Source organism: Mirounga angustirostris, unplaced genomic scaffold, assembly GCF_029215605.1.
Source record: "Mirounga angustirostris isolate CCGP_5_RB_7025 unplaced genomic scaffold, mMirAng1.0.hap1 SCAF_8, whole genome shotgun sequence".
Classification (NCBI taxonomy): domain Eukaryota; kingdom Metazoa; phylum Chordata; class Mammalia; order Carnivora; family Phocidae; genus Mirounga; species Mirounga angustirostris.
Window position 1 is genome coordinate 120,196,451 of NW_026991716.1, and position 23,914 is coordinate 120,220,364.

The following is a 23,914-nucleotide window of genomic DNA, read 5'->3' on the forward strand; positions in this document are numbered from 1 at the left end:
TTGTATTAACTTACTCCCTTTATGTATAAGACTTAGTGTCTTTTTTTATGTAGTAGAGAAGGGTCTCAAAATATTTGAGAACGTTAAGAAAACTTCCTGGTTTTCACTTAAAAAAATACTTAGCAGTTAATCAAGAAATGATACGCAAACACGTAGTGAATCTGAGGTGTGGTGTGGGGGCAACGGGGGTTGCAGTTAGCCTTCCTCAGTCTGTGTCCACTGGTTCCCCTCCAGTCTGTTTTCTGTGCTGTGGCCACAGCGAGAGACCGTGGCTGAAGCAGAGGCTTCGCTTTTGGGCCTGGTGGGTGATTAGGTGGGAAGACCAGACTAGGGCCTAATCGTGGAACTCCCTTAACATACTCAGAGGACTTGGGCTTCAATCTGGGCGTTTCTGAGTATCCTGAATGTGTGTATGATGTAATCATAGTGTGATTTTTTTTTTTCAGAAGGCTGATTTCAAAGTGGTAGTCAAACGTTTTTGCTTGTGTGACCCCAATAGAATCTGAAAGCACAGTTCCTCTTGCACGTTTAATGCTGTTACACCCAGTTTTTTAAAGATTTAAATAAATGCAGAGGATACCGTTTCCATTGTATTGTAAACATCATTTAAACATATTTAAAGAGAATTCCAGTATCATAGTAATTTGATAACCATTTATCAGCTATTTAAAAAATAGTAGTCAGAAATTTTACATTTTTTCTTGATTTCTATTCAATTCTTACCCAGAATTTTATTCCAAGACCAAGTATTGTCCTGCTTGAAAGTCTCTTATTGATTATTTTATCATATTTTTCTATAACAAAGTATGTATATAAACTTAAGTTTATATTAAGAAGCACTTCTGGAATGGCAGGGTAAGGACCTTTAGAAATCTGCTTCTCCATAAAATAATGAGGACAAATGGAAAGATGATTAAACTCAACTTTTTCAGAACTCTGGAAATTAACCCATAGGCTTGCAGTAATCCTTGGAGTGTATATTCAAGGAAAAGGACTGAATCACAGTAAGAACAGTGAATGTTGTTGTGTTTTTTTCCTCTAATTCTTCTTTTTAAAATTTTATTTTATTGTTATGTTAATCACCATACATTACATCATTAGTTGTTTTTTTTTTTTAATTTTTTAAATTTATTTATTTGACAGAGAGAGAGACAGCGAGAGAGGGAACACAAGCCGGGGGAGTGGGAGAGGGAGAAGCAGGCTTCCCGTGGAGCAGGGAGCCTGATGCGGGCCTCGATCCCAGGACCCCGGGATCATGACCCGAGCCACAGGCAGACGCTCAATGACTGAGCCACCCAGGCGCCCCATCATTAGTTTTTGATGTAGTGTTCCATGATTCATTGTTTGCGTATAACACCCAGTGCTCCATTCAATACGTGCCCTCCTTAATACCCATCACCAGGCTAACCCATCCCCTTGCCCCTCTCCCCTCTAGAACCCTCAGTTTGTTTCTCAGAGTCCACAGTCTCTCATGGTTCATCTCCCCCTCCGATTTCCCCCCCCTTCATTCTTCCCTTCCTACTAGCTTTTTTTTTTTTTTAAACATATAATGTATTATTTCTTTCAGAGGTACAGGTCTGTGATTCAACAGTCTTACACAGTTCACAGTGCTCATCATAGCACATACCCTCCCCAATGTCCATCACCCAGCCACCCCATCCCTCCCACCCCCCACCACTCCAGCAACACTCAGTTTGTTTCCTGGGATTAAGAATTTCTCATATCATTCAGGTCATATGATACAAGTCTTTCTCTGATTAACTTCTTTCACTTAGAATATTGTGTTTTAACTTGCTCTATCCCACTCCCTCTCCCTGGCTCCATGGTAGCTTTAAACAAGTAGCCTAGTAGGGCGCCTGGGTGGCTCAGTCGTTAAGCGTCTGCCTTCGGCTCAGGTCATGATCCCAGGGTCCTGGGATCGAGTCCCACATCGGGCTCCCTGCTCGGCAGGAAGCCTGCTTCTCCCTCTCCCACTCCCCCTGCTTGTGTTCCTGCTCTCGCTGTCTCTCTGTCAAATAAATAAATAAAATCTTTAAAAAAACAAAAAACAACAACAACAACAAAAAACCAAGTAGCCTAGTAGTCGTTGGAGGGGGAAGAACAGGTTTGGATCTTCCCCAAAAGCCCGAGCTCCAGAGAATTGTCACTATTTACTTGTCTGGAAGCTCCCCAGTAAAGGCTCATTCATAGGACTTGTCTTTATTTGACCTGGCTCAAAAATTGCCAGGTGGTTAAGTCCTATTCTTAGGGTATCTGTTGAAAACAATCAGCAGCAATTGTTCAATGTCACAACTGGCTGGGTCAGTGATAGCAGTTGGGGCAAAAAAGAGGTTGGCCAAACAACTTAAAAAGAAAATCTTGGGAATGAGATGTCATAGGGGGCTCATGAAAAGCTCGGATATATTCCTGGTGCTCCAGAAGACTGTGCCCATGGGCAGGGCTGCACGCAGGCCCAGGAAGTACTTGAAGTGGCCCTCGTTCTCACGTCTGGCCTTGAGGCTCTACACAAGCAGTAAGGAAAGGCTGAGACAGTTGTGAACTGTTGAAGCATTGAAGGCATGTCCCAGCACACACACACAGCCCCTTGGTGAAGGGTAGGAGACTCAGTTATTAGCTCAGTTATCACTAAACTTAACTGAGCAGAGACTTCAGTGGCTGCACATGACAAAAAAAAAAAAATACAGACTTTACAGAATTAGTCCAAGAAAATCACTAAACAAACAGCAGTAGTAAGGAGGAGAGGGAATCTGGTTTTCAGAGTTGCCACCTTATATTTTTTAAAGTGTTCAGTGTTCAAAAAAGTATGATACTCAAACAGTAAAAAATGACTTACGATCTTATTCACCACTTGGCATCTCCTGTGCTAAACTCTGCACTGACCACATAACAGGTGTTCAAAAACATAATTTGAATCGACGTGCATTGATTAGCGGGTAGTCGTAATTAGCTGATTTGAGAGCCACTGCATATTTTCTTTCTTCTGTTACAAGTGTTTAACCCTAAGACAAACCCTGGCATTTTGATTACGTCTCCTAGAACAGGGTCCTTGTTAAATGACATTTTAAAAAGCCTACGTTTGCCCAAATGTGTGTTGATTGAGTATCCTGGAAAATTTGAAGGCTCTTTCTTTAGGCAATTATGTATAGTCAACCTGCTAAGAAAACGGACTTATTCAGAGACCAGATCATTTTGAGAAGTTTGCTATATGAAAGTTACCTATATAGTGTTGAGTTTTTAAGGCATTTTAAGTATATAATTATACTTTTTTTTTTGCAGATGTCCAGATCTCTAGAGACCTACAGTCAAGTACTCACATTGTATTGTATTTGACTTCTTTATTTTTAATGATTCAGAGGATTTTGGTGTGTCAGACCTCGTGAATTAAGACTACTTACCAGCACATGCTGATTTAAAAAATCTGGCCTCAAATTCATAATATTTGCAGATGACAGACTTTTACCATTTTCATGATCAATTGTGATGATGGAAGATATTCAGGGTTGTCAGGTACTGTATTGATGTTCCCTGATTCATTCCAGGAGCAGAAAAAAGGAAACTGGAAATACTGATGTCTTCACATCTGTGCACAGAGTGTTATCAATATTTCCTTTTTCCAAATACTCATTTGTGTATATTTTTCATCATTCTCTTTTACTCCAGCATCTGAAAAAAGATGAAGTAAACCTGCTAGACTGGCAAGCTTCAAACTCCTGTGTCACTGCAGGGAGGAGATGCTTACTGACTTTGCATTGATGCCGGCCGGGGAGGCAGGGGCTGATGAGGATCTTCTAGAATGTGGTCAGAATTCCAAATGGTGATGACAGATTGCTGCAGTGGCTAATGCTGAGCTGGCCAACATTCAAAGAGTGACACCTGAAAGGGGAACCCATAAAGTAAACTGTGGTTTACTGGCAATTGTAGACAAGGCCAAAAATGACTGGGGTTCACAGTGGATCATGAAGTTAAAACTTAATTGTTAAGGAACTTGGTTAGCAAAACAATCATTCCCTTTCGAGGACTAGTTTGGGTTTATAAGAGGTTGAAGGACCTTGTCTTTCTAGTTTTTGTTTCACAGTTTTCTGTTTGTAAATGTAGAAGAACATAATAAGCAATTTTCCTATGAAAGAGTATTTTGGGTTTTCTGCACCAGAGCAAGTAAAAGTTAAATGCAAGCAGTTTTTTGTTTGTTTTTCGCTGTGGAAATAGCATGTAGATAGACGTGTGCATGTGCACATGGATGCATGTATGTGTGTGTAAATTTACATGGAGAAGGTTGTATCTATAGTTATTCATAGATAACTCATGCACATATGTGAGTGTGCCTTATTTCAGTTGACATCTGTTATAAATTTATAGTTCTTATATATGAGTACATTTTTCTATGATTAGTTTACTGATGAATATGATCTTTTCCTATTAAAAAAAGTTGCCATTATGATTGCTAATGCCCCTGATGAAGACTAGATAGCTTCAGTAATCTGTTACTCTCCCTATTATTACATTGACATTCCTTTTTTTTTTTTTTTAAAGATTTTATTTATTTATTTGAGAGAGAGAATGAGAGAGAGAGACCACATGAGAGGGGGGAGGGTCAGAGGGAGAAGCAGACCCCCTGCTGAGCAGGGAGCCCGATATGGGACTCGATCCCGGGACTCCAGGATCATGACCTGAGCCGAAGGCAGTCGCTTAACCAACTGAGCCACCCAGGCGCCCTGACATTCCTTTTTTTAAAAAATATTTATTTATTTTATATATAGAGTACGTGTGCGAGTGTGGGGGGAGGGATGGGGGAAAGGGAGAAGGAGAGAAACAGACTCCCCACTGAGGGTGCAGCCTCATTCCCACCACCCCAAGACCACAGCCTGAGCTGAAATCAAGAGTGGGATGCTCAGCCTACTGAGCCATCCAGGCGCCCCTACATTCACATTTTTTTTAGGGGGAGGGCAGAGGGAGAGGGAGAGAGAATCTCATGCAGACTGTGCTGAGGGCAGAGCTTGACACAGGGCTTGATCTCACGACCCTGAGATCATGACCTGAGCTGAAATCAAGAGTCAGATGCTTAATCAGCTGAGCCACCCAGGCATCCCTACATTGACATTTCTTTTCTTTCTTTTTTTTTTTTTTTAAGATTTAATTTATTTGAGAGAGAGTGCAGAAGCAGGCAGAGCAGCAGGCCAAGGGAGAGGGAGAAGCAGGCTCTCCGCTGAGGAAGGAGCCTGATGCGGGGCTCGATACCAGGACCCTGGGATCATGACCTGAGCCAAAGGCTGATGCTTAACAACTGAACCACCCAGGTGCTCCTATGTTGACATTTCTTAAGTAGTCATTCTAAGATGACTTTGTTGGGCTCCTGTCGTTGTCGGTGGTGATGTGATCTAGGTGTAGGTTCAAATTATGTGGCCACTTCTTTATCACTTGTCATTTCTCAGTTCATTGCTCTTTGTCTGCCTCGCCTCATTGATCTAGTCTCTGAGGTAAATATGAGAGTCTCCTTTTCATATTTGTAGGACTCTGAATTCCAGGTTTGATAGGTGAGGGAGGAGAATAGGTGCAGAGGACATAAAGATAATGCTGTTGTGAACAGCTAAATGGAGACAAGACTGGGCCCACGTGAGAATGACAGCACCCTGAGAAGTCTGGCCTTTGTGGGTTAGAGCCAAGGAGAGGATCCTTGACAGAAGACCAGGCAGGGTAGAGTTGGGAGCAAGCTGAGCCCATTTCACTATTGTCTTAGTTTCACCAGTGAGGCTGGGAGCAGGTGGGGGGATGTGGAGGGAGAGGCACCTGCATGGACCAGGTGGACCGAGGGCTGGGTTGGCTGGCAGGGTAGAGTGACAGGAGCAGCCCAGGCTGTGTCTGAGAGAGGAGAAATGCTGAGAGAGAAACCGGGTGAGAGAAGAATAGGTGGAGACCTGGATATGACTAGCAGAGTCTGAGGCTGAGGGAGCTGAGCCAAGGGAAAGGAAAGGAGAGGTGTGCAATGGATGAGTGAGTGGTTCAAGGACGGAGAGCACTTGGCTTGTCCACAGAGTGCCTCTCTGAGGAGTGGAGCCCAGGGCATGGCAGAGAGGGTGGCCCTTCTGAAAGGTGCTGTGTTGGTGGGACCCCTGGGGACGGTGGGTTATCCTGGCCTCTCCTCTCCCTTCCCACCCTTCTCTGGTTGACTTTGAAAAGTGGGGAGGAGAGGGGGCACCTTGGCACCCGTCAAGTACAGATTTTAGTATCTACTAGGCAAAACTGAATGGAAAGTTAGATGGCAAATAGGTTTTTTTCTTTGTCATCATTTATACTCTCCTTCACTGTAAAATACAGTGTTTTTCAAAAATACATGTAATACTATAAGATAAATAATAAATGAGAATATTTGTACTAGGAGCAGTATTAGGAAAAATAATGGATGTTCTCAGTCATCACAAGAGGTAGGTCACAAATTTGGTTTTCATATTTCTAACTCATAGAAGGAAGAAGCAAACAGAAGCAGTGCTATACTTTACAGCGTCCATCAGATTAAAAAACAGAAACAGTCACTTAGCCATTTATAAGGCATTGTAAAATACTAACCAGTGTCCATGACAGTATCCTTTTATAAATAAAAAAAGTTTATTAGGCTTGCTTGCATCATTAAAAGCAGTCTGTCCAGAGAATGAAATAATGTGGTCTAGCTAACCAGCTGTGTGACACCTAGCTTAGCTGAGGGATAGCTTTTATCTAGCACAGGAGTCATATACCCAAACACCTCCAGAATCCTGGCATGAATAAGTGTGAATGGGGCTGGAGTGGAGGCCTGGATGACCTGGAGAGTCCAAGATGCACCTAACAGGCATTTGGGTTTATCTTCTATTACAAAAAAGCCTCTACTGGTTTAAGAAGTCACACTGCAGGCCAAAACGCCCCACGGGAACTCTGATCTAGAGTGTGTGGACATCACCTGTGAAATCTTTCTTAAAAATTGTTTCTCTCAGTTGAGCTTTTGGAAAATATTGAACAGCAATGAGTTATGGGTTGTATTCTCTGACAGGTACCTGGTCTGCAGATGACCCATGTTGCCAGTTAATCATGTAGCCATATGTTTTACCTGTTGGACAGACTAGGGAGGAGGTAAAGCCATTTGTCTTTTCAACTGAGGCCACTGGAAATTGTAGGGGAGGAAAACTTTTCCCTTCTTCCCTTCTAGGTTATTTGCTGGCCTAATAACTAATTACATAAAACAGATTAACAGGAGAGAAACAAATTTAATTACATATGTATGGGAGCCGCACAAAGACAGGAGCGGCTCTCTGACAGCAGTTGAAGTTTATATGCCACCCCGAGCTAAAGAGAGGTTAGGTGTAGGAGTCTGGGACTTCAGAGGGGAGGAAGACAATTTACAGGAAGATGAGAAGAGCAAATGTTTGGTAAATAAGTGTTTACCCTGCAGAGAGGTCTTTCTTAAGTAAAAACAAACAAACAAAAAGTTACCTTTGGAAATAGCTCTCCTCTTGGTACAGACTCCCTGTCTAAATTTTTTAGATAAGTGGGGGAGCTAAAAAGCTCTTCTTGAGTCTGTTGTGCCTTGATTATCTTAAGCTCAAAATAATTTGCATGCCGAAGTGGCACATTGTGGGGTGGCCTGCCTTGAACCACATCAGAATCTAGAGGTAAGAGGAGAAGGCCGATTCCACTCTTTGGGCTCCAGGTACCATTTTGGGTCCACCAAGAGAGAAGAGGTAGGCCATCATTTTGGGGATGCTGTGTTAGAACTTAGGTGGGAAATGGGTATCACATGTAAAAAAATGTAGGGTTTTGATTATATGGCCACATTTTGAATATTTGTGCTGGCAAAGGAGAGGACATTGACAAAGATAATCAAGTTCTTTGGTATTTCAGAAGAGCAAGGGAAATACTTTAAAATTGGAATATAATATTGAAGGATGACACGAGGTCTTTTCTGGAGTCTTTAAAAATGGGATTGTTGAAAAAGGCAATCTTCTGAATGGGAGAAGATATTTGCAAATGATACATCTGATAAAGTATTGATATCCTGTCTATCTGTATATAAAGAACTTTCACAAGTCAACACCAAAAAAACAAACAATCTGATTAAAAAATGCACAGAGGACCTGAACAGACATTTTTCCAAAGAAGACATTACAGGTGGCCAACAGACACATGAAAAGATCCTCAACATCACTAGTCATCAGGGAAATGCAAACCAAAACCACAATGAGAATATCCCTGCACACCTGTCAGAATGGCTAGAGTCAGAAAGACAAGAAACAACAAGTGTCGGCAAGGACACAGAGAAAAGGGAACCCTCGTGCCCTGCTGGTGGGAATGCAAACTGGTACAGCCACTGTGGAAAACAGTATGGAGGTTCCTCAAAAAAATTAAAAACAACTACCATATGATATATTAATTCCATTACTGAGTATTTACCTAAAGAAAACAAAAATACTAGTTCAAAAAGATAATATGCACCCCTCTGTTCATTGAAGCATTATTTACAATAGCTAAGATAAGGAAGCAACCCAAGTGTCCATTCACAGAGGAATGGATAAAGAAGATGTGGTAAATATATACAACGGAATATGAGTCCTAAAAAAGCGTGAGATCTTCCCATTTGCAACAACATGGATGGACCTATAGTGTATTATGCTAAGTACAATAAGTCAGAGAAAGACAAATACCGTATGATTTCACTTATATGTGGAATCTAAAAAATGAACGAACAGACAGACTCTTAAATATGGAGAACAAACTGGTTAAATATGGGAGGTGGGTGAAGGGATGGGCATAATAGGTAAAGAGGATTAAGAGGTACAAACTTCGAGTTCTAAAATAAGTCGTGGAGATGAGAAGTACAGCATAGTCAGTAGCACTGTGGTAACTCTGGTGACAGGGGGTGACTGCACTTACCCTGCTGAGCACCACGTCGTGTTGAGAACCGGGGAATCACTACGTTGTGCACTTGAAGCTAGTAAAAACATTGCATGTCAGTTATACCTCAATAATAAAAGAAATGGGATGGTTTAACAATTTAGCAGTTTCTCTGCAGTTATATACAAATACACACACACTCATTCATGTGTACACATACTTAATTTATGATACTGTGATTTGGTTCCGAGAGCTCCTGAACCTACCTTTCCTTCAGGGTGAGTGCGGGCAATACATGTAATGCTAGGGTGCTGTGTGGTTCTCTGTGATCCAGCACCCTCAGGATCAAAAAATCTCCAAGCAAAAGAAAAAGCAGCCTGCTTTATTTCCTAGTACAGTGTGATCCCATTAAATGCAAATTAAATTAATGCAAATTTCAACTAATGACACAAATACTATTAATAAAAGCCTCACATGATGTGCAGAATTTCAGCGGATACGTTCCCCCAGTTGTGCATCAAGCTGTGTCATATTTTCACAGCTAGCAGGTCAACCGAATTATAAAAATGCTTTGATACCCAGTGGCATCACCTTTTCTTATGAAGAGAAATACCTACTAACCCTTGGCAATATTATGTGATCTCTTTGTTGTTTATAGAACTTCTTCAAGGATTTTGGTGACGTGTTATTATTTTAAAATCAAGTATTGTAATTTAAGTCTTTATCTTGCAAAATATCCAGGTATGCTAGTACTGGTGCTGAAGAATATCCTGAAAATCGGTGACTTGAACAGAAATGTGGTAAAACACACTATGATATGCCATGCTGTCAATTTATGTGCTGCTGCAGCTGAGAAATATTAGAGATAATGCTGATATTAAAAAGCAACAGGAAAGAGAAGTCCAGCACAGTGATCCTGGATTCATGTGTTCTGAGGATGCGTTCCCCACACCCTTCCCCCAGACTGTGGGATAATCAGTTCTGAATTATGTGGGTTCTTCAGGGACACAGCCCATGAATCAAATGCAGCCATGCTTTATGAAACCTTGTTACCAGGCTTGGAAAAGATTGCTTAGATTTTGAAAAAATACGTAGAGCAAGGCACTTATTTGTCTGATACGCAGTAGAACATCTTTAAGGGGTTAGAAGAAGAAAATTGTGCATCTGTTTCTTTAAAACTTGTCAGTAAATATTTTGTGAATTATTTTGCATGCCACCCTGTTTTGGTATGTTTTTCTTGCACTTACTATGTACGGGAAAAGGCAGATGGTCACTTCCTGCTTGTGGATTTGCCCTAAATGATTTCAAAGTTCTTTGGTTTTTACATCAAGTAATATAAAGTGATAGGGCTTTTAATAATAATTGCTTCTGTTTAAATGGTGGTTATTATGTGCCAGGCCTTGTGTGAACTGCTTCAATAATTCCTTCAATCCTCACGGCAACCCTTTGAGGTAGGCACTGTTATTTCTGCCATTCCACATGTTGAGAAGACAGAAGCACAGGGAGGTTAAGTGACTTAAGCGACCAAAGATCCTAAAACTATTAAGTTGCAGAGCTGAGAGTCAAATCCAAGCTGGCTGGCTCCACAGGCTGTATCCTCATTGACCAATCTTTGTGGCCTTTCAGGACGCTGGAGTTGAGGATCCTCTAGTCAGAAACTTCATACCCTGAGGAGAATTTGCTCTGAAAACAAGGGGATGTGTTCCCATGTAAAAGGACTTACCATATGGAAAAGATATGTGTAATAAAATAGTGGTTCAGAAACCCTACAGTTTGCGTTTGGTAACTGCATACCGAAGGAGGGTAAGAATAGATTGTGGTAAGTTTGCGGGGATGGAGGGCCAGGCTGTGCTCTGAAATTGGTGGGAGTCCTGGGTTGAGTCTGGAAGACCTAATGAGAACAGTGCTACCCAAGGGCTCACCCTTCCTCCCTGCCCATCCTTCAGCGCTTCAGTCACTGTACTTTCCATCAATAAGACATTCATTAGGCACTTAATATGATTTTCATAGTAGTGGGTCTACAAGGCTGAATGTGACCAAGTGCCTACCTTAGATTTCACCTAGAAAGCCTTGTATGACTTCAGAAGACACTCCTTCCCCATCCATCCTACTGAACTCCCCACCTGCTTGTGATGCTTGCAACTATTTTAAGAGGGGTGAAAACATTTCATTTTATAGTTAAAAAGCTGACAGTGGCAACGTCTGTCCGGTTTATGGGGCTCCTGTTCGTGGGAGTGGGTGTGTCAGGATTTGGGTTTGTTGGGCAGCCGGTGTAAATGACTGCTGTCAGACCCTTCCCTTTTAATAGGCGTGGGAGGCAGGATACGGGATGAGAAGGCTGGGAAGAGTGACACTCTTTAAGAGAGCCTAGCTATCTTACTGTCCAGACTTGAAACCACGTGAGGTTTTTGCCCGGAATGAGGTGATCCCTAATTATTTTCACTTGGGCAGGGAGAAACAGAAGCTGAGTCCTGAGTATCTGACGATGAAGCTGTAAAAACGCACTGGAGGGTTTATATACATTTGTACAAATGCACAAAGGAACATTTTCTCATATTGCTTGTTAGTCAACTATCACAGCTTTGACGCATGTCCTAGGGGATGTACGGGACACAGGCCCTCACTGACTGTGCCATTCCTTCTCCCCGCATCTCACGAACGGTTTTGTTGGATCAGTCTGTATTCTGTTTATACCTTTACCTTTGTGGGACTGCAATTCTTAAGAGCTAGGAGTTTTACAAATTTTATAAATTTAGAGACCACGTTGAGGAAGCAGTCAAATGCATTTCTATAAGACCGCTCATTTGTGGGGCGCCTGGGTGGCTCAGTTAAGCTCTGGGGGGAGCCTGCTTCTCCCTCTCCCTCTGCCTCCTCCCGCCTGCTCGTGCCCTCTCTCTCTCTCTCTCAAATAAATACATATAATCTTTTAAAAAAAATAGATTGCTCATTTGTTATAGGTATGATCTGAAGGGCACTCATGCTGTTTCTTAGAGTTCTAAAATCTTTTCCTGTATGTTTTAGTTAACTGTAAGACTTAGGAAATTGGAAAAAGAGGCATGGCCTCATTCGTGACTTTCTGAACCCCTTTTGTGGGTCCAAAGGATTTGAAAAAGTAGGAAATCTCTTGCAGCAGTTTGTATTTAGGTTTTTTTTTTTTAGGGAGCTAGATTTAGGGAGCCAGATACACAAGTATCAAGTTACAGAAGAGGTAGGTAGCATGGGAGAGTTAGGGAACTTTATAGAGCGCTTCCACATATATTTGCTGTGAATGAGGTCAAGCATTTTTGTTCTCACTTTACAGTTGAGGAAGCAGGAAACCGCTCCATGTCAAACAGCTAGTCTCCCAAACCCCACTCGCACTATTCCCAGCTGCCTTTCCAGTGTGGACAGTGGGTGGGGGGGAGAGGACAAGTTCTAACCAAGCCTTGAGGGCTATCCTGTCTGAGTACAGAGGCCAGCCCATCGTGGCCTCATCAGAAGGCTGCATGAACTGTAAAAGCCTGTCAGAAGCTGTCGTGCGGTACCCAAGGCTCCCCGTTACTCCCCCTGTTCCTCGGAGCCTCGCCCTTGGGCTGGAGGTGTGTAACAGGGTGAGGTGTCGGTTGCACATATTTGGTCTCAAGCCCTTGTCTTTGTTTTTGAGGCCTAGCCACAAAGACCACATCAGAGTGGCTGAGATGTAAACAAGCAGGCTGGCAGGTTGGCGTGGGAGCTCTTTATTGCCGAGCCGTGGAGGGCAGAAGGCAGGTGAGGACGGCTATGGGGAGGCTGGGCGATGTTAGGGAGAGGGACCTGGAGCCATACTGCCTCCTCTGATTCCCGCAGAGATTTCTGTGGGAGCTCTTAGCACCATTTGCTGATTCTTCCAGCTCCGAAGACCTGGTATGTAGGAAGTGCTCAGTATTGGCTAAATGATCCATTTGCAACTTTTTGAGAAAGATATAAATAGGACTTTCCCCCTCTTAATCTACCTTCTTTAATGTGAAAATACTTTAAAAAGAAATACCAAGCCAATCTCAGGCTTAAAATTTTAAATTTTGGATATCTTAAATGCACAGGTAGAGTTAGGCCGTTCTTCAGTTTGATTTCACGAGTCCCGTGTTATTAGCACTTTGGTTACTGTCATTACATTTCAGAGACCTTCCCTCCAACGCTGTTTCTCTGAAGGACTGAAGATAAAAGCAACTGAACTTTAATTGACTAATTAACATTTTAAAGGACACTAAAGGTCACAGCCCAGGTGACTGCAGTTAAACTCAGTTTACAGACCATTTTTCTACTTCCTTTCGGTGCACTTCAGTACATGTAGGTCTTTCTGTCTAGGATTTCAGCTTGCTTGCTTCCTTCTGCTCTGCTGGTCACGTTGGGTTTCGTGGGCCTGTTTTAAGGCAACTTTATTCAACATGGGATGTGTGTCAGGCCTAGGCATGGTGGTGCCAGGAACACAAAGATGACTAAGAGGCATCCTCTTTGGAGTCCTCAACCTGGTGGGATCACAGTGGGGACTCAAGTAAGGTTCAGACCAGACTGTGCTGGGGAAGGGGTGGTTCTGGTGAAATCAGTGTCTAGAGGTGGGCCTCGAAGGATGGGAAGAAGGGGAGGAGGTTTATGAGGTGCCAGGCCCTGCTCTAAGCACCATCTATGTATCAGAATTTTCTTATAACAACCATATAAAGTACATTCAGTTGTTATCTGCATTCTGCACGGGAAATGGAGATAAAAAGAAGTAACTTGTCCAAGGGCACACAGCTCAACAGTGGTACTGCCGGGATTCTGGCTCAGGCAGTCTGGTTGAGAGTCCATGATGTGAGTCGCTGCACGAGGTGGGTGGGATTTGGACAAATGAAGATTAAGGGCTGTGGACTCCCAGGCAGTAGATGGGGGAGCTGCAGTGATCAAAGGAGCGGAGGCAGACAAGTTGGTTAGGGCCTTGTGATTGATACCCTGGAGTCCCACACTGAAAGGGATGATTGTAACATTCGAGTGTCCTGGGCTTTATGGGTCCTGTCACTTGTGCTGGTGCAATGTTGTATTTGTAACTTAGTGGGCAGTGGTGAGGTTGTGAAGGTCCTTGAGTCCTGGAGTCCTGAAGAGGAGCTTGTTGCCTCCTCCTCTTCAGGCTGGCCTAAATTTTTGGCATTCATTCCCCGAGTAGGTGAACGTGTAGGTCTTAGCCCTTGCCTCTTCCCGTTGTTTTTCTTCCCTTCCTTGTACTTCTGGGAAGAGTTTTCTGGAAGATCATCTGAACTCCTACTTCTTGACCTCCTCATCCACTCTTCACCATCACCTCCGATCTGTCCTGTGTCATCCCACTGGAACTGTTCCTGCTAAGGTGTCACTGACTGGCTCACTGATCATTCTGGTGAGGACTTTTCAGTCTTTGACTTGCCCAGTAGTTTCCGACCAGGGGCAGTTTTGCTCCTTCTCCCCTCTGGATAGCTGGCAATGTCTGGAGACATTTTTAGGTGTCACAGTTGTTCTGAGTCAGTCCAATTGCCTTGGTAGAATTCTCTCCTGACTTGTCTTGCAGTAAATTCTCAGTTCATTTCTTAACCGTCTTCTGTAGAGGACTCTTCTCCAGCCTTTTAATGTTGCTTCTCAGGATTCTTTTCCTCCTCTCACATGCCTCTTGGGCTCGCTCCTCAGTCCAGGGATTTAACTTCCACAAACTCTGGCTGTGCGGCTACACATCTGTATTCAGGCTCCAGGTCTTTTTGACTCCAGTCTTGTCTTTCTCCACCTCTTTGGTACATAGGCATTGTCGATTCAGCAGGTCCAAAATAAGGCCAGCCCAAAGTCATCTTTGTCCATTTGTCCAGACCTGCCCCTCCCATTTTTGCTGTCCATCAGTATTTGCTCACCTCCAACAGTGAGCGCCATTTTACTCTGCTGTTGCTGTTGCTTAGGCACTCATTTCTCAATGGATTACCCCCCCCCGCCCCCCTGAACCCCGCAGCCTCATGTCCCACACTGCCACCAGGGTGAGCTTTCTAAAACGGAACTCTGAGGGTTCTCAGCTACAACAGAAGATAAAGTCTGAATTGAGCTTGGCATGTGGAACTTTCCAGATCAAGCCCAGTGGTTCCCAACTAGGAGTATTACTGCTCTCCAAAAGGGCCTTTTGAAAATGTTACGGATATTGGAGTAACCAGAATCCAGTGGAATCTCCGTAAATCCTGTTTACTTCTTAAGAGATGGGTTCTACTTTGTGTCACCAAGTTTTGCCTCCTGTGGGGCATGTGGTTAAATAGGGTAGAAATATCTTGGTGTTCCTAGTTTCTGTCATGATAGCTTTAGGAGAATTCTGGTTTTTTCCTTCATATCCTGGCAGTGTAATTCTGTGTAGACCAACAATTAGTGTGACCAGATATTCCTGCCATTAGGTATCAGACCATTCTAGAAGAGAACTGGGGATGAGGTAATTCTGTTTTCTAGCTTCTCTGTGGTATTCAGGATAACCTAACACTTGTGATAAAGGGCTTTGAGGGTCCTTTTGGAGCTGGTGGGTTAAGTGGCTTCATCGTAATATTTCCTAGTTCACTGGAGTGATTCCTTTTTAAAGAACCTTGGACCTGCCTGTCATTACCCCCACATCTTAGGAAGACCTTATACTACACTCTACTGTTGCAAGTACTGACATACTGCTAATTGCACTGTGAAGGATTTGGACTTTCTGAAGCTTACTGGTGTGTTTTTCAGCAGATAACAAATATCTGAAAATAAATTCTCTTGGCACCACATAGTACCAGAAGAAAGTAGTAAATGTTTTTTAATCCTGTCTGGTGTTATTCCAGCGGTGGAAATCCTGACGCCAGAAAATTGTCCTGTTGGCATGAATGGGCTCACGGGGGGATGGTGGCTTTGAGCCCTGATGGGCCGCCGGCCGGAATCCCAGCTCCCGCGTGCTGAACCCCTCTCTTTGTGTTCCTCCCCAGAAGCCCCTTGTGCCACGCCCCTGCTCTGCAGCTTCGGGAGGCCGGTGGACCTAGACAAGGACGACTACCAGAAGGTGGTGTGCAACAACGAGCACTGCCCCTGCAGCACCTGGATGCACCTGCAGTGCTTCTACGAGTGGGAGAGCAGCATCCTGGTCCAGTTTAACTGCATCGGCCGAGCGCGCAGCTGGAACGAGAAGCAGTGCCGCCAAAACATGTGGACGAAGAAGGGCTACGACCTGGCCTTCCGCTTCTGCTCCTGCCGCTGTGGACAGGGCCACTTAAAGAAGGACACGGACTGGTACCAGGTGAAGCGGATGCAGGACGAGAAAAAGAAGAAGTCTGGCTCGGAGAAGAACACCGGCAGGCCCCCCGGCGAAGCGGGGGAGGAGGCCAAAAAGGGCCGGCCACCCAGCAAGCCGCAGAAAGGCCTGAGCCATGACCTCCCCCGGCGGCACTCCATGGACCGGCAGAACTCCCAGGAGAAGGCGGTGGGCGCGGCGGCGGCCTACGGGGCCCGCTCCCCCTGTGCCTCCCCGGGCCAGTCCCCGCCCACCGGCTACTCCATCCTCTCCCCCGCCCACTTCAGCGGCCCCCGCTCCTCCAGATACCTCGGGGAGTTCCTGAAGAACGCCATCCATTTGGAACCTCACAAAAAGGCCATGGCCGGGGGCCACGTGTTCCGGAACACGCACTTTGATTACAGTCCGGCTGGCTTGTCGGGGCACCGGGGGGGCCACTTCGATGCGCCCGTGCAGTTCCTGCGGCGCCTCGACCTGTCCGAGCTGCTCACTCACATCCCCAGGCACAAGTTGAACACTTTCCACGTGCGGATGGAGGACGATGCCCAGATGGGCCAGGGCGAGGACCTGCGCAAGTTCATTCTTGCGGCCCTCAGCGCCAGCCACAGGAATGTTGTAAACTGTGCCCTGTGTCACCGGGCGCTGCCGGTGTTCGAACAGTTCCCTCTGGTGGACGGAACTCTGTTCTTAAGCCCGTCGAGACACGATGAGATCGAATACGATGTTCCGTGTCATCTTCAAGGTACAGGTGTTCATTCACCTTGCCTGCTTTCCCTTTGTTAAAAGCTGAGAAGCAAGATGGGATTGCTCCATTCTGGCCTAATTTTAACGGATGGTGCTTTTTGTTCGAGTTAGGTGCCAGGCAGTGTTGGAATATCTCAGCTTTGCCCACTGAGGTGGTGGAGGTGATGGTGGTTTTTTTTTTTTTTTCCCTTTACTCTGATGTCACTGTACCAAATACAGTTGTCCTGGTGGGTCATTTTATGTTTTTGTTCTGCTGTAATTTGAAGGGAGGATTCCTTGGGTATAGTTTTCCATAATTGGGAGGGAATTGCATAATTATGTCACTTGGTGTAAAACAGTTGCCTTTGAAACGTGTGTTAATGTGCCCAGCACGCTGTGTATTCTCTTTGATCCTTGTAAACATAATGGAGTAAGGGAAGGGGTGGGGGCAGAGAGGGCCAAGTGTTTTTAAATTAGCTGAATTAATCTTGAAGTTTATGGAAGATCAGGCTTTCTCAATAACAGCAAAAGGAAAGTGGATTTTTGGAAGCTGAGGCATCACCCTGGTGGTGAAGGCAGGGACAGCTTAGTGCTGGGGATGACGTTCGAGGATGTAGGGGTATTTCAGCCAGAACTTGAATGATGGGGGTTGGTCAGGATAAATGAGCAATCTGTCAGTTCATAGAAAATTACTGAATTTATATAAAGGTGAGATACATGAGGTGTAACATGTTTGTAACTTTAAAAGTGTGCTAAAAAAGCCTGTGGTAGAGATGATATATCCCCACCTGTCTTCTTCCCACACCCCCTGCTGTCTCAGTTCCCAGAGATAGCATTTTTCAATTTTAACTGATTATTTTATTTTATTTTGTTTTGTTTTATTTATATATTTTAAAGATTTTACTTATTTATTTGTCAGAGAGAGAGAACAAGGGGGAGCGGCAGGCAGAGGGAGAGGGAGAAGCAGGCTCCCTGCTGAGCAAGGAGCCCCACACGGGGCTCGATCCCAGGACCCTGAGGTCATGACTTGAGCTGAAGGCAGACGCTTAACCGATTGAGCCACCCAGGCATCCCACCATCATAATTTTAAAACTGCTGTCTTCAGGGCGCCTGGGTGGCTCAGTTGGTTGGGCGACTGCCTTCGGCTCAGGTCATGATCCTGGATACCGGGATCGAGTCCCACGTCGGGCTCCCTGCTCAGCGGGGAGTCTGCTTCTCTCTCTGACCCTCCCCCCTCTTATGCTCTCTATCTCATTCTCTCTCTCAAATAAATAAATAAAATCTTTAAAAAAAAAAAATTAAAAAAAAAAAACTGCTGTCTTCATGTCCAATTTTAGATACTGTCTATTGACTTATGTTTAAGGTGGATGCCTGTGCTTTCCCTTTCTCTCAGGATAATGTATCACAATTCTTGGTGAAACTCCTTAATGTTTTTACTGCTATGATTATGTAAATATCTAGTGTAGAGCAAGAAATACAGGTGTATTTCTTATCATAGAGTACAGTATATTCTAGGACATCTTTTGTTTTGTTCTTACAGTTAATATTTCACAATTTCCTTTGCTTAATCTTTTTGGAAACATTGGCTGATTGTTCCCACTCTCCAGCAGCTCCCACAAAGCTTTCAGAAGCATTTGCACGTACCTATTATCCATTTAATGGACTTCTTTTTGTAGAAATTAAATTCCCTTCACGGAGCCTTTCATCTTCCTGCTCCTGTCTGTCTGGCTGCACTCATAGCTGCCATACTACATGGCTGCCCTTCTAGGAATTCTCTACTTACTTTTCTGTTCTTTATCTTCTGTTTCCTAGATCTCATGTTTTCTTTTTTTCTTGGTTTATTTCCTCAGTTTGTTAAGAAACATCCCCAGGAGCTTTCTGAGAAAGGAAGCCTGGGAATAGGTATTTTCAGACTTTGAAAGTCTGATTGAAAGGTCTTGATTCTGTCTTCACAGTTGATTGCTATTGGGCTGGGTAGAGTCTTCCAAGTTAGAAATATTTTCCCCTTAGGGTTTTGAAGGCATTTATTTCTTCACTGTCTCTGGTCTCCTGAGTCACTGTTGAGAAGTCAATATTTTATTGCTGTCCCTTTGTTCTCCCCTTCCATCCCCTGAAGGTTTTAAGATTTTCTCTTCATCCTCAGCGTTCTGAAGTTTCACCATGACCCGGGTCTTCCCCTCCACCCCCATTCATTGTGCAGTGTGCTTGGGTTTTTGGCTGTGTAAACTCATGGTCTTCAGTTTGGGGAAATTTTCTTCTGATTTATTTCTCTGACCATTTTCTCTTTCGTTTTTAAAAACAACTGTGGAACTGTTAGATACTGGATCTCTTAAATTGATCCTTTTTTTTTAGATGGAGGGCCCTTATATATCCTATTGTTTATCTCTGTCTTTGTCCTGCCTTCTGGAAGATTTCTTTGGCTTTGTATCCCAGGATTTTTACTGAGTTTAGGATTTTCTGTATATTTATAATTTCCAAGAGCACTTTTTAATAGCATCTTGCTCTTGTTTCATGGATGCAGGTTCTTGTTTTCACTGTTTCCTCAACAGGGAAGAGGAGGTTGAAGGGAGCAGTCTCATTCCTTTTCTAGAATTTCGCCTAATCCCTTACATTTTTTAGTTTTTGCTAAAGGCAAACTGCTCCAAAACTTAGTGTTTTAAACTGGTGATGATTTATGATTCTCACGGTTCTGTGGGTTGGTTGGTTAGGATGGCCTCTGACACGTGCCTGACAGTTGGCTGTCTGGCTGCCTGGCAGGGGGCCTCCGCTGGAATGAATGGCTCATCCCTGTTCAGTGTGGTCTTTTATCTTCCAGTAGACTAGCCTGGGCTTTTTCCTGCATTTAGGGGGTGAGGGTAGGGGCTGCACTCTCTCTCAAGAGGCGTAAGCTTAGAATTGAGTATCATCACTTCCATCACATTGTAGTTTTCATTGCCTATAGAGGATGAAGCTGCATCCTGGTTGGCTCACTTTGGCTCTAGAGCAGATAAAGGATGCTGCCATGGGCAGGAGTGGAGAACATTGGGAAGGAGACCTGTCTTAGGGGAAAGAAGATGAGGGCATTGGTGTGTGTGTTGGGTTTGAAGGAGTGTTGGGACTTTGGGTGGAGATGTCTATCTAGCAAGCACTATTAGAAATAAGCATCTGGGATGAGAACTGGGGAGCTTATTTTATAACGGGTGGTTCAAATCTTAAGATTGGAGGAACTCCTGAATAGGGAGAGAAGAGAAAGAAAAGGAAGAGTATGTGAGAGAGCCCAGGACCACGTCTGAAGGGTACCTATCAGGCAGTGGATGGAGAAAGGCGAAAATTAGATAGGCCCGAGAAGTGTGTGTGTGTGTGTGTGTGTGTGTACCCATGAGTACATCTATATCCACAAACAGCTAATGGATGTGTTAGGCATGTGCTACAAAGGTCTGAAGAAGTCTGACTGTTGATGATAAAATCTGAAGCTAAGGTGTTTTGTCACTACCAGACAGGTGGGTGGTTCAGGTGGAGCCTTGCCATGTGTCCGTGTTTCTGTTGCCACCTCTCATAGAAGTTCACACACTCTTTTTATCTCTAGGTAGTGTCCATCATTTCTTCATCACAGAGTCCCACCATGTATTAAAAGCATTTTCAACGACAATAGCAAGGCCCTGTTCCAGGCCACAAGAATCCCTGCTGCAGTTGATGATACGCTGCCGAAACCACCTGTAATTTCCAGGGCTGGCCTGTGTGGATTGTCATTGCCGTGCTTGCCCTTTACCCATCACTGCCCCCTGCAGCCTCCAACTCCAGCCTCTGTTCTCGGACTCTTCCTTTGAGAAGATGCTTTTGTTTGGTGTTAATAATTTATTAAGATTGGTCTAATTAGGAAGTTCTTATCGTGCTGCTTTACCACTGAGAACCACAGGTGACTGACTGTTCTTTTAGGCATCTCCTTTTTGTTTGAACTCACGACCCTCCAGTTTAGCAATGTAGAATTCTCTGTGCTTAGGACAAGGATAATCGTAACTGAAACAAATCTAGAGACTCTAGGCCGGGAGTTCCCAGGAGTTTTCCCGGAGGTTGAGAATCACACAGACATGAATTTAAGTCTGGTCTTGGCTACCTACTATCTTCGTGAGCTTGGGCAGGCTGCGCCATTGCACCGAACTTCAGTTCCTCCAGCGTCGGGCGGGAAAGGCAATACTGCCTGCTTCATCGTGGAGCCGGGAGGGTTTACGTGCAGTCACGCCTGGGGCCTCCTCAGAGCACAGGCCTGTCCCGTGGTGGGCCCTCGGTGAAAGTGCCCTGTCAGCCCTGGTGGCATGTGTATTGTTGCCACCGCCTCCCCTCTGCGTGTGTCCCTCCTCCCACCCTTCTGGGCAGCCCGCGGGGTATCTTCGAATGTTTGAGAATCAGCCCTGGTAAATCTAGGAGGGAAACTGGAAATGTGTTTTCCAGTGGTTCCTGGATACTTGAACTGATATCATGAAATGCTGTCAGGCCACATGAGACCTTTTTATTTTCAGCTTTTTAGAGCAGAGATGGGCACTATTACAAGAAGCCTTGGGGCGCCTGGGTGGCTCAGTCGGTTAAACGTCTGCCTTCGGCTCAGGTCATGATCTCAGGGTCCTGGGATTGAGCCCCGCATTGGGCTTACTGCTCAGTGGGGAGTCTGCTGCTTCCCCTGCTTGTGCTCTCTCGCTCTCTTGGTTTCTCTCAAATAAAATCTTAAAAAAAAAAAAAAGCAGCAGCTCTTGTCACCCTTTCCTTTTTTTTTTTTTTTTTTTGGCCCTAGAGGCCTCCAAGATTATAATGTCTTTGGCTATTAATATACCCCATCCATTTATCCAACATATAATTAGGAAGGGCTTTTTCCATTATGGACATTGTGCTAGACACTGAGCCTACAAGGATGAAGCTGCATCCTGGATGGCTCACTTTGGCTCTAGAGCAGATAAAGGATGCTGCCATGGGCAGGAGTGGAGAACATTGGGAAGGAGACCTGTCTTAGGGGAAAGAAGATGAGGGCATTGGTGTGTGTGTTGGGTTTGAAGGAGTGTTGGGACTTTGGGTGGAGATGTCTATCTAGCAAGCACTATTAGAAATGAGCATCTGGGTTGAGAACTGGGGAGCTTATTTTATAATGGGTGGTTCAGATCTTAAGATTGGAAGACTCTTGAATAGGGAGAGAAGAGAAAGAAAAGGAAGAGTATGTGAGAGAGCCCAGGACCACATCTGAAGGGTACCTATCAGGCAGTAGATGGAGAAAGGCGAAAATTAGATAGGCCTGAGAAGTGAGTGTGTGTGTGTGTGAGAGAGAGAGAGAGAACATGGTTCCTACCCTTGAGGAGGACGAGAGAGCCTTGTAAGCAAATGTAATGAAAGGTTACCCTGTAAGTACTGTTTACCTCTTTCCAGAGGGTAAGGAGCAGGCTGTCCTAACCACTGAAAGGTGAAGAGCCATGGTTAGGCTGCTGGCGAGGAGCCAGCGCATTCTGAAGGAGTATGTGTTCTGAGCGTAGTTTGCCCGGTGGAGCTCCCTGATGCCTACGTAGAGAGCAGCAATGTTGCTGTTGTGCACCGCGTAGGTGGATCCTAGACATGCCCAGTCTTTCCTAATGATTTGAATCCTAACCCTTCCATGTAAACAAGGGTGACCTCTTTTCCTCGTAAGCATCAGATGTTAAGAAATGATGGAGGAATGGGGTTGTGTCTCTTAAGAGCCCAGTAAATAATAAGACATTGAACTCCTTTTGAATAACCACTTACAAGTAAGATATATATGATCCTGGTTCCTAAATTAAATAATGGTGATGGCTGAGCAGTTTTGGAGACAGGGACAGTTAACACGGTAATTGTGGCTGTGGTATAATTCTGGGCCACCAGTACCAAGACAGACTTGACTTTCTTATGATGGCAGTTGTCGGTAGATGCGAGCCCGAGACTGCAGACCAGCATTGTTGGTTCAGGCCCCGCGCCCCACACACTTCTGAGCAGAGAGTCCTGCACGACCACTGGCAGTTGGTAGCATTTGGGGCTTGGTCATTTGAATTTGGAGGTCCGTGTTGTAAACCTGGCAATACTTTTTTAGAAAAGTGAATTGAAGCAATATTTAATAAGATACAGCTTTTAAGTGTATGTCCCATTGACAGTAGTTCGTAATTCGTAATTATTCTAAAAGGACAACTTGGGGATATGGGATGAATATGACCTGTTTTGCTGCTTTTTTTATCTGAATGGTAACATGTTTGCTTATAATCGATAGATGAGCCACTTTTTTAGCCCCGAGGACGGCCGTTCTCAGCATTGTGTCTTCTGTGCATAGGGAGGCTCATGCACCTGTACGCCGTGTGTGTGGACTGCCTGGAAGGGGTTCACAAGATCATCTGCATCAAGTGTAAGTCCCGGTGGGACGGCAGCTGGCACCAGCTGGGCACCATGTACACCTACGACATCCTGGCCGCCTCTCCGTGCTGTCAGGTTGGTATTGACCCCGCAGAGCGAGCAGTGCATGATCTCGGGCTTCTGTCCCCTGGCGAACGCAGAGGAGATAGGGCAGCACTGTCGTTAGTTCGGGAGAGGGCGAGGAGGATAGCGAGTGGTCTTCCCCGCCCCCCCCCCCCCCCCCGCCCCTGCGGCCAGGAGTGATGGCTGATTTACCACAGCGTGACGAAGCTATTGCCCGAATACTCTGCAGCCATTAAAAGGGGGGTATTGTGGAATAATGTATAATCAATGGGAAATATTTTTAGTGTATTAAGTAAAAAAGGTAGTTTATAAAATGGTGTAACAGTATGCTTCTATTTGTAGAAAGTGACTTTGGAAAGGGACCTGCTAACCTGTAAGCCAGAGGCTGTGTCCGCATGCTGGGATGCGAAGTGGTTCCTTTCACTTGCATTTTCTTATGTTTTGTGTGATTAACATATACTTAGGTTCTAATAAGAAAAAGTCATTATTGAAAAGGAAGAAGAAAGTTTTACTTTCTGGAACAGACAGGATTTTCTTCTTCCTTCCTGTGGGGTAGCGCAGTTACGCAGGAACTGCCTTCCTGTGCTGCCTTAGAAAAGATTTTTAATCCTTAAAGTACTGCTGAGAGGAAGCATTTTCCGAAATTGAGCTGTCATCAGA

General features: G+C 44.5%; 1 protein-coding gene across 8 annotated transcripts in view; it reads left to right on the forward strand.

The window, feature by feature from the left end:
- Nucleotides 1–23,914, forward strand: part of HECA (hdc homolog, cell cycle regulator) — a 48,385-nt gene that overhangs the window by 18,244 nt on the left and 6,227 nt on the right. For 7 of the 8 annotated variants that reach the window (XR_010413795.1, XR_010413794.1, XM_064598166.1 and 4 more), the window contains exons 2-3: nt 15,792–16,835; nt 23,112–23,266. Coding sequence is in view for 6 of the 8 variants with exons in the window: in XM_064598166.1 (XP_064454236.1) it covers nt 15,792–16,835; nt 23,112–23,266 (1,199 nt within the window). In the remaining 2 variants the exon portion in view is untranslated. Of the gene's footprint in view, nt 1–15,791; nt 16,836–20,381; nt 21,499–23,111; nt 23,267–23,914 lie in introns of those variants that run through there. The other variant, XM_064598169.1, reaches the window with a different exon arrangement.